This window comes from Cebidichthys violaceus, unplaced genomic scaffold (genome assembly GCF_023349555.1).
Source record: "Cebidichthys violaceus isolate CVI_PGR_0920_01 unplaced genomic scaffold, fCebVio1.0.p SCAF_1, whole genome shotgun sequence".
NCBI lineage: Eukaryota > Metazoa > Chordata > Actinopteri > Perciformes > Stichaeidae > Cebidichthys > Cebidichthys violaceus.
Genome location: NW_027176262.1, coordinates 3,401,284 through 3,412,683, shown reverse-complemented (window position 1 = coordinate 3,412,683; position 11,400 = coordinate 3,401,284). Strand labels below are relative to the sequence as shown.

Sequence of the window (11,400 nt, the reverse complement as noted above, 5' to 3'; positions counted from 1 at the left end):
AGAGGCAGTTTGGATGGGGACACATTATGACAACAGGAAGCATCTGAAGTGAACCACCAACCCTGCAAGTGACGATCTCTCTATTCTAACGTAATATACAACATTTGAACAGCTTTGCCTCCTGCCCAGTGCATTGTGGGATATGCTTCAGGGCCCTAGGGAGAGAATATGAGACTCCTGTAAAAAGATACTTCAACAGTCAGGGTGAGGTGTGTGTTTCTTGTCCCATAAATCCCATGACAAGATATAAATTACAACTTGTGGTCCGAGAATCCCGCCGTCAGATTCACAGTTAAGTCATTTTTAATAAGCGTCTGTGTTTGTTTAGGTCCAGCATTGTCGTCATAGTCGGTAAAGCCAGGACCGGCACATGGAACGTCTGCCGCGCTGGTCGAAAAACAACTATGTCGTCCGTCTATTTGCAAAGTACCGTACCAGTAAAAAGAAAAACCCGTCAATGTTCCACACACTTAATACAAGTATGGACGCTAGTGTGCTCACAGCGTCAACGATATTAAAGTTCAAAATTCTTTACAGCAGAGTCATGACGGCATCCTGTAAATACACGTTCCATAATAATAATAATCCTATTTCAGCTCCTCAAACGAAATAATACCGGTGTTACTCTTTCCTATATACCACTTTGTCATCTGCGTCACACACACACACACACACACACACACACACACACACACACACACACACACACACACACACACACAGAGGAAATGTGCACGAGCAAGTTCAATCTACGAGAGCAAACATGGCTAACCTTTTCAGATCTGACACCCGAGCGCTAGTTGTTGGTTCGGTGTCACGCCACTTGAAAGGGCGCCGTTATGATTACATAAAGCTCAATGCATCTCGACAACAAATCCCTCTGGTTTTTTTGGAGTACTTGCTCATTCAATAGTTTTGTTTTTTTTTCTCCAGATAATTCCGATCGTTGAGAGGCGCTGCAGTGTTTCCTTGTAGCGTCTTGATTTCTCTCAAGAGACAATCAAGACGTGGTGTCAGGAGGTCAGGCCACCATTGGCTGGAGGCGGGACGGGGAGGCGGGACGTTTGCTCAACCAACATTGAGCAAACGTGAATTGTCTTCAATGATAGGACGGATCATGTTCTTGAAGGAACACAAGTCACCTGTTGTTTTTAATAGATTTCTGGTCAACAATGGAGCTCCGAGGAATACAGCTACACAGAATCAAAATCAATTCTTTGATGATTTTAGCGTTTTTGTTTTTCTTAATCTTTAAACGCATTACATGCGACTTTAATCGATATTGTTCTACAATAGCAATGTATCAAATGACAATGTGAAAGTAGGCTCCCCTCGGCTTCACGGAGCTTCGTATTGAGTTGTAGCTCATTGTTTATCTCAGGATTCATTGTGATATTTATCCATTTTCTTTCTTCTTCTTTTAGCTAAAGAGGTGCTTCAAATAAAGAGGAATCTGGACTCCGCGCCCACAGGAGTCCAGGAGGAAGACTCGCATGCGAGGAGGACACCTCTTGTCCAAGGTACGATCGTTTAAAAACTCCCTCTGTCCCGTCGCTCTCTGGAGCGTTGGTGCTCCTCTGTTTTGCCCGACGGGCAAAAAAAAAATGCTGGAGATTGCAACGCTCTCCTCTGTTAAACCCCTTTTTATTTCTGTTGACAGCTTTATTATAGCTTTCTACTCATTTGCATAGGTAATCAGACCGTACTTTCAGAACCTGTTAGGATTCAAGATGGCAGCCGCTAATTGGAAAAGGGAAGGCAATAAAGCACCGTTGCGAGAGTCTGCGTCTCAAACTTCCTCTCTTAGCGTGGGACTAATAAAGTGAGGTCCCCAGCAGCTCGGGACGGATTAACTTGTTTTTGTGGGGTTTTTTTTGGCCTCCGATGAAACATACGAAGCGGGTTAATTGCCTTGGCCCCGGCTGGTAATGGCAGAGAAATCGTCTAAAGCATATAATCTTTTTCAAATCCGCGGCTCTTTCCACAATGCTGACTTCAACAGAGAGAGACAGAGAGAGACAATCTGAAAGCTGCCTCATCGTATTGACTCGCCGTGTTCAAAAACGCTGGTATTTACCTGACTGAGGCAGCAGAGGGAGAGAATAAAAAAAATTCATAATTTTGCCATTTTTCTCAACGATCTGGGCTCGTCAAACACTCGCTATCCTGCTGCACACGCAAACGCACATCCACCAGCCCTACGGGTCACTGTTCTGTCACTACCAGACAACCTGGCTGCATACTGATGCAGACACACACACACACACACACACACACACACACACACACACACACACACACACACACACACACACACACACACACACACACACACACACACAGACACTCGCGTTTGCTCTGCGGGCCACGAGAGCGCGGCTCATTGTGACTCCTGCCGTTGCAGAAATTGAAATTTTAATGAAGTGAGCGCAGCAGTGGTTGTCTCCTCACCCGTCCATGTTGTGGAGGGAAAATGGCACTTTATCCACGCTGGCCTGAAAAATGGCCCAGTGATTTCATCAGAGATGGAGGTAAACCCCCCCCCCCCCCCCCCCAAAAAAAAAAAATACACTCCAGTCAGCCTAATGACCCCCATGTTAAAGGGAGAGGTGAGTACACACTCATTGACCTTTCTACCACTGCTACTTTCAGGTCAACACACTTTTGAGCTCTTGTGTTGCGTGTCCCCTTTCACAAATACACAACTGGTTGAGGGACACGGTACGGAATGGCTCACATCCTGAAACGGAGTCAGGAATAAAAAGGCGCCACAGTAGTTTACAGGTAGTACGTTTAGTCGTACAGCCCTTCATCAAATGAGCTGTATCCAGAATAATAGCATAATAGCTGCCGTTCATTTGGAGGAACTTCATTGAACTGAACATGGTCGAACGATTTGAAACCGACGTTTCTCTCCGAGAACTCTCTGGATGATCCACAGAGCTGTGAAACAGACGCTCTCTTAAGTAGAGAGTAGCTTTTGTGGGAAAGCCGTCGACTGTGAGGTCTGTGGATTATTCAGATACTAATCAGAACACACAGAGGGACTTATTTCTCCGTACAGCTCCGCGCACTCCACACATTTTATATTCTTCATGTTTGCTTTGTTCTGATTTTGGATGTTTTTTAGAATCGGAAACTAGTACGTTGCACATACAAGGAATTTTGGCTTGGTGATTTGGTGCAGCGGTAAAACACAGTGTGATAATGTGACATGAGTCAAATTATAAGATAGGAAAATGTACAATGACTTATGGTAAACAAATGAATACGTTAAAACGTGTATATTGAAAGAGAAAAGTAAGAGATTGTCCCGGGCTTTTATTGATTAAAGTTTAGGCTTTACAACCTTTTTATATTTAACATTCATTATTTACTCTCTTTCTTCTGTAGCTCTGTTTTGGTTTCCACCAACTCTTTTAGCTGCTAGATGCTATCTCTGTCTGTCTCGACAGGAAGTGTCATCAGTCTACTAATCAGTCACGTTGGTCTCCGTTGACTAAGATCTCTATTGTTGATTAGTCATTTTCTTTTAAGCTTTCTTCTAATCTGAGTTAGATCTGAGTGACTAATTTCCAAAAATCGTATATATGAGCACATTTCTGGTAAACGCGAGATATGAATTGGTGTTTTTGTGTGACTCTTCGTGGAGGACTGAGTTCTTTATTAATAGTGTTAGTCCACTAAGAACTTCTTTTGGGGTCTGGGGGAGCTTTTGAGGACCATGTGTGGCCGCCGCTTGCTCCCATCACTGCTATTCAGTTTGAGACGCGGTGAAGCGACTCCTCTCGCTGTTTCATTGGTTTCATTTCATTTTCGCACGAAGCCAAAATCAATTCCAGACTCTTAAGACGTGCTCGAGTTGTGAGCCGTTGTTTGTCGAAAAAAAAAAAATGGATTAATGCCCCTTTAAGCCCACATGCCTAATTTGTAATGATTTTAATGTCTGCCTTTTTACCGAGTGATTTTTGACCACAAAGAGGCAGAAAGCCTCCAATACCGTCGCACTATTTCGTTTATTTCACCACCTTTTCGAATGTCAGTCCACCATTTAGTGTTTCGCTCGGACGTTTGGAGATAAACAAGTATGTATTTGTGTTTTTTAAAACGGGGAGTATTGACAGTCATTGACTGTCTCAAGGAGTGCCTGGGCAGACAAAATCCACACAATAATGACCATGTGACATCAGGGGTCCAGAGAATGAAAACCAGAATCGTTCTCTTTGGTTCGTTAGATTTCTAACTCTCCTCACTAGTGACTCGGTAACTCTGGCTGCGTGGTGTTTTCTGCTGCAGGTAGCATAAATACCTACATAAATACATAAATACATACAATATTGTCGGCTTGAGGCTGTGTGCTGGACACTGAATGGGTTTATATGAGCGCTGGCTGAACCAAAACACATTTTAAGCCGGAGTACTACTATCTCCTGTTACCTGTTATTTCTGTTCTCTTTGAATGGAAATCATACTTTCACTGATACCTGAACAACCAACAAGGCCGACCAAACCGAATTAAATTGAGTAGATTATAAATAACAAGATGTGAAGAAGAGAACTTGATTATTTTTTTTTTTATGACTTGCCCTGCTGCATACGAACCTTTCCTAACTCTCGCTGTCCACCTCTCTGTTTACGGCAGCAGTCCAGCGCTAATAACAAAGAGAAACAACTCAAGTTTCTTAAATATTAGGCCCCAGCGAAAAATAGCGTCCTTTCATGTGCCGGAGAAATCCATTCAGGCTCTCTTGTGCCCACGAGCGCATTGATGAGCCGGCCGCATCCGCACCTTTCTATTTAATTGTGCGAGTCAGGCAAAAATCACATAATTGCTGTCGCTACGGCAGCCATTTCGATTTATATCTTTTCCAAAAAAAAAAAAGGTTGTGGCTGAGAGAGACTGAAGGGAAAGGAGTAAGTGGTAAATTGGTGATTGAGTGATAAGTTGAAAGGCGTGACGTTTGCCGGTGTTTTTGCCGTGATTGCACACAAATACTTTCGCTTTCCCCCTCGCGTCGTCTTTGTGCGTTTCTACTTTTGAAAATATACACTTGCGTGTGAAAAGGCAACACATTAGGTGTAATTTCTGCTTATTTCTGTTCTGCAGTGCAAACAATGAGCACAATAATTAGTCGGCATGTATTACAGATATTGGCTTTTGTGCATTTTTTGTTGTGATGCGGCTTGAAATACAGATTAACTGTCACACAGCTGCAGAAATATTCCACCTCGAAAAAATATACAATCGTACTTGCTATTTTAGGAAATACACTTATTGGCTTTTTTGCTGAGAGTTGGGAGGAGAAAAACCACTTCCATGTCTGTCTGCTAGATATGTAGCTGGAGCCAGCTGCTAGTTAGCTTAGCGTAAACACTGGAAACGGAGGGAAACGGTTAGCCTGCTCTGTCACAGAATGTACCAGCACCCTCAAAGCTCATTAACACTTCATATCTTAGTTGTCAGGTGGACTTTGTTATGTACAGCGCCATATTCCAGTCAATATGCTAAGCTAAGCTAAAGGGCAGAGAGTGCTACAGATCCTCAATTCTCGGCAATAAAGTGAATAACTGTAGTTCCCAAAATATTGAACTACTCCTTTTAAAAATAAATATTGTATTTTCCATTCTACCGTTGCTGAGATGCATTTACTAAACACTTAACTTTCCTGTCCGACCTTTTGTGTCAGTGCCTCCAAGTGGTGAATTTAACTTTATGGTAACATTTGAGCCAACATGTGACCCGGAGCTCCCAAATAGGTTAGCGCAGGAGACGCCGCAATAGCATCAGTTCTGTCCAAACTTAGTGTTTCTTTATTAAAAGATCAGCAAAGAACGAAAGTCTTCTGTCGATGGAAAAGGCTGGTTTCACTCTCCTCTCTCCTCCTGAGGTTATTTCTAACAACGGTTCATCCAGTCACCTGACCTTTGTGGAACAAACCATCTAGCAGCTCAGGTTAGTGTTGGACACACACACACACACACACACACACACACACACACACACACACACACACACACACACACACACACACACACACACACACACACACACACCCCTTTGTCTTTGTTTGCATTAATATGCCATTGTCACACATACAAAGGTGTTAGTATTGTGGTGCGTGACTCTGTCTTCCTTTTTATTCTTTTAGACAACAACGTGGTTCTGCTGTTTTACAACAGATAAGCACGCTACTACAGGATGTCTCGCATTTTGCTTCCTGTTTTTCACTCACACTCACACTCTCACGCACACGCACACACACACACACACTCTTGTACCATCTCTTCTGCTTCCAGGCTGATGAAATCTGTCGCGCCGTGAGCAATTTCTTGCGACGTTGGCTTGCGACGTTTTGGGTGAAAGTGGCGTGAACTAAAAAAATAAAATAAAATAAAAGCACAAGTCACAGGCAGGAATCATAAACGGGCAGAAACACTTAACGGCTTTAGTGATAGGTCTGAGGAGAGGGATTCAGGATTATTGACTCTCCTCATTATGAGCATCGCGACAACTGTTGAATAGATTCCCATGAATCTTGGTACAGACAATCATGATCCCGTACAGATGAAATGTAGTGGCCCCTACACTTTTTTTTTTTTTTAACCTATCGGCATCCTCCTTTTTCCTTTCTCTTCTTTTTCCCCGTACTTCAGTAGGTATTTGGTCACAAACCAAGCTAAAGCTCAGTTTATAGTCGATGTAGTGAAGCCGGCACAAGGCGCGCACGCCAGAGAAATGACGTAATCGCGGCCGGAGTGCGGTTGCGGTCGCTTTGGTCGTGACTGTCACTGATAAAAACGGTATTTACACGTCTTTTAGAAGCGTTAGAAACGGGTCTTACAAATCTTCACTTGAGTGAATGCAGTCAAATCAAATAGCTTCATGATGTTAAACCTCAGTTTAATTCAGTTTCTTCATAACACATGTAATACTTATCCTTTTTTACAGGGCTTGCACAAAGGCAATAAAGTAGTCCCTGAATCTGAGTTCACACAGTTAATTTACAATCCCTCCTCTGCATGGTGGAGGTCACAGTTTATCCGCGAGTTACACACGTTCTTCTCACTCCATTTTTGTTTGTACGCCCTCTGGCGTTTCGGAGAATAAAGCAGAAATCCTCCGAAAAACAATAATTCCGCCTCCTCACAGTTCAGGTCTCGTGTGCTTCCTCGCAGCTTTTTGTTTGAATTCTATTTAAGTGCACTCAAAGTTAAGTTATTCAGTTATCTTAGAAGGCAGGATGGACTTTGCCTCAGAACATTTTGACTTTTATTCTCTAAATATCATTTTTTTTGTTGTACTTAATATCCAATTTGTATTCATTAATAGTGTGGATTGCAACTCAAAATGCAGATACACCTGAGTAATTAGGGGTATTTAGGGAATTAACATTCTCTGAAGACACTGTAGTACAACAGCTACGTCCAACACGAGTGCATCAATCATCCACACACATTGGTGAAATATATGAAACAACTAAATCACATAATCGTTCATTTCTTTTCTTCCCTGCTCAGCCAGTAATTAGCGGACGCGCTGTAGATTGTAGCTTAATTAGCGCGTCAGTTCAGATGGAATTTGCACAGCGTGCGTCTTCTAGTGCAGTGCAGACGGTGTGTTAATACAGCAGACCTCCTGAACGGAACCGCTCCGTGTAACCCTCGAGTCAAAAAAAACAACCGTCTTGTGAATCCAGTACACGCAGGTTGTGGTTTTTTTTTTTCTTCTTTCCAGGAAGCTTCTTTTCCGTGACTTTAAACCTCCCACACACACACTCTCTCCGTTTCACTCGAGCAGCACACTGCTTCAACCCTCGTTAGAGTTGTTTCCTGTTTCTCGACGCTCTCAGTTCAACGTGTGGCGAGCAGCCCTTTTTTTTCTTTTTTTCTTTTTTTCCTTTTTTCCTTCAAGCTGATCGCGCTTCGATGCGATTGGCGGGGAGGCGGGGAGGCGGGGTGATCGTGTGTCGCTGCGCCTGCACTCGTGCGTCTCTCGCAGAAAATGAGAAACATGCTCAACGGTACTTTGGAGGATGGAACGGAGCGGGACATGAGGAGCGCCGGGTACGCTCTGGCGTTCGGGTCCGTGATGACGGTGGGCCTGCCTCTCAACGCCGCCTCGCTGTGGATCCTGTTGAGCCGCCACAACCTCAAGTCCCCCAGCGCCATCTTCATGGTCAACCTGGCCGTCTCTGACCTGCTGCTCGTCGTCACCTTGTCCATGAGGGTCTACTTCTACGCCACGGGAGCCTGGCCTCTGGGCAGCATCGCGTGCGTCTGCGTCACGATGCTCTTCCGCAACAACATCCGCACCAGCTCCATCTTCATCACCTTCATCAGCGCGGACCGGCTGCTGGCGGTGGTCTACCCTCTGAGGTCGCGGCATCTCCGGACCGCGTCCAACGCCTGGAAGGCCGTGGCGCTCGCCTGGCTCTTGGTGGTGGTGGTGAACGTCCCGGAGAGCGTGGACTTCTCGAGATTCTTAGACCAGTACAATGAGTCCACCTGCTTTGAATTTCGTCACCGGCGTCCTGGAATCCCAGCGCTGGCTTACGTTCAGCCCGTGTTGGTGCTCGCCATGCTGGCGGTGAACATCGTGTCCACCGTTCTGGTGTCGTTGACTCTACGCACGCGTCTGAACGACTCGGCCAGGGTCAATAACAAGGTGAACGTCATGTTGATTTTCGCCATGAACCTGATGATGTTCGCCGTGTTTTTCTTGCCCGTGTCTCTGGCCGTGTTCGTTAAAAGCTCCCTCACGCCGCTGATATGTCTCGCCAGCGTGAACTGCTGTCTGGACCCTCTCTTGTATTTCTTCTCTTTTGACGGCTTCTGGAAGAGAAAAGAGGAAGCGGATACTTCTGTTACAAGAGTAGTCGGTTAGGTGTGTGTGTGTGTGTGTGTGTGTGTGTGTGTGTGTGTGTGTGTGTGTGTGTGTGTGTGTGTGTGTGTGTGTGTGTGTGTGTGTGTGTGTGTGTGTGTGGTAGTGACATAAAGGTCACAAGGTGAAAAAACTCAATTTCTGTTTATTTCTTAAATAAAATTCTCACTTTTTACATTATAACAGTCTATTTATTGATGCACCCGACCACAGAGCGATGCTGGATGACCTGAAACACGTACAACTGACTTCCAGTGGTTGCCCCCCCCCCCACACACACACACACACACACACACACACACACACACACACACACACACACACACACACACACACACACACTGCATGTTTGACACGCATCTGTTGTTTCGCATCCGTGAACAGGAAAAGCTACACACATGAAGCTACTATATTTCTTCTTTTTTTTTTTTTTTCAGTTCCCAGTTTATTGATCTGGACAAAATGCATTCAATAGATTTCAGATATATTCCAAAACGACTCACAATTATTCAGTCGCATTTCCTTTCCGGTTACAATCTCAGCTGGAGGGATCGGTTTTCCATCCGACACAAATGACCGCTGCGGTTGGTCCCTCATTACGGTCACTGTTGTTTCCGTTACAATCGGAGGAAACGATCAGGAATCGACATGAACAAAGACACCGAAAGTCTGTTCATTATTAATTAAAAAACCCACTCATGATAAAAGCCAGGCTAAAGGATGTATGTGTTATGGAACACTTTCAGTCCAGGGTTGGGACATAATCCTCCTTCATCCTTGTTATCTCTTCTTTTGATTACTTGCAGCATCATTTGGCGCCGTCTCGCGTGTCTTTGGTTATAAATCCTGCGATGCGGCGTTTGTGTTGTCTCAGTTCGGGAGCCAGCGGCTCTCAAGTCTTATAAGCTTTTGCCAAATGGAGGAGCATCTGTGGGAAATTGATCCAAAAAAGGATCTAGATTTGAAACATCTGGACGCAGGTTTTTTTTTTGCTGTTGACAATTAGGACATCAGGTAAAACCCCCTCCACTTCAATGAAGCATAACCGCATGAGCTCTGCCCTCATGCACATCTTCTTATTTATGTGTTTCTGATGTAGGCCATAGATATGAAACACGAGCAAAACCACAGAAACCACTTCTTCATCCTGGGACTGCTGCTTCAACTCTGATCTGCGGTCTGAACGTTCACTTTCACACGCTCTCCATTTAGCGAGCGAGCGAGCGACAACATTTTAAATAAAAAGAGCTTATTTGCATGTTAAACGCTGTGCCTCCTAAATAAAGTCAGGTGATCAGCAGGGCTGCTGCTGCCGGCGGCCGGATCTTGCTCTTTCGTGACCCGTGATAAATTGGGAGACCAGCGAGCTGCTCCATATATGTTTAATGTGACCTCTGCTGGAGGAAGTCCAATGTCGAGAGGCTGAACCAGCCGTTACTTTATTCAGCCTCACCTCACTGTGTTGCTGTTTAGCCATAACACACCACAGCACTGTTTGCTCAGTCTTGTCCTTACTCTGCAGAGGCCGCGAAGTCAAATTTAATTTTCGCTGCCATTTCGCCGCCCGACGCCGAAAACAGCCGACGTGTTTGACGGCCTTCATTCAGAGCGGAGCGGATTGTTTTTGTGCGCGGGTTGAAATTGGCTTGATTTGTGTTCATGGGGGGGAAAAAAAAAAAGCTTTTAGAACCAAGCCGTCTACGTGCAGCTATTCCATGTGTGTGTTTGTTCGGATTACTCTGCCTCTGTATTACCTTGTGTGTGTGTGTGTGTGTGTGTGTGTGTGTGTGTGTGTGTGTGTGTGTGTGTGTGTGTGTGTGTGTGTGTGTGTGTGTGTGTGTGTGTGTGTGTGTCAAGGTCGAGCTCATGTTTGTTTAGAGCTCTCTGTCTGTAAGTGACTGATATCCCAGATCTGGAGGGACTGGGAAGGGTTCTGGCTTGTGGTGTGAATGTGTCTGCTGCAGCCGGTCACGGTCAGCTGACCCTCAAACCCCGAGGTAGAAAAAGAGGAAACACACACACACACACACACACACACACACACACAGACACACAGACATATATTCTCTCTTTCCTCTTTTCCCTAGCATACACAAACAAACAAAAAAAGGCAAAGAAAAAGCCGAAACAGGTACATTCAGGTCTGCAAGCATCGCTGCCAAGACCGACTAACAAGCCTGTTGAGCTGCAGCCAAGTCTGCCTTGGACCAGAGGAGGACTGCTCTTCAAAGACAACAGCAAGCTTTGGTGACTGTGGAGAGTCTGGCAGTGCAAAGAGCCAAAAGTAGAGCAAAGAGGACCACAAACAAAAAACAAAAAAAGCCGAGCTCTTGAATGGACAGAGGAGACAACAAAGAGCGGAGGAACAACAGTCCTCCAGAGTGTGAAGAAGACAAAGATCATTCCAGCAGATGGACATGTGCAGTTAAAACGTTAAGCCTTTTCTGTTCAGTGTGACGGTGCAGTTGAAATACTGTCATCACTGGACGGCACTTTTGCTTTTTTTAATTAATTTTTTT

General features: G+C 44.8%; 1 protein-coding gene across 1 annotated transcript; it reads left to right on the top strand.

The window, feature by feature from the left end:
* Positions 1-7,852: 7,852 nt before the first annotated feature.
* Positions 7,853-8,978, top strand: lpar5b (lysophosphatidic acid receptor 5b). Its single transcript, XM_068710352.1, has one exon. The coding sequence runs from the start codon at positions 8,003-8,005 to the stop codon at positions 8,882-8,884; it is 882 nt and encodes a 293-aa protein (XP_068566453.1). The 5' UTR covers positions 7,853-8,002; the 3' UTR covers positions 8,885-8,978.
* Positions 8,979-11,400: the final 2,422 nt, after the last annotated feature.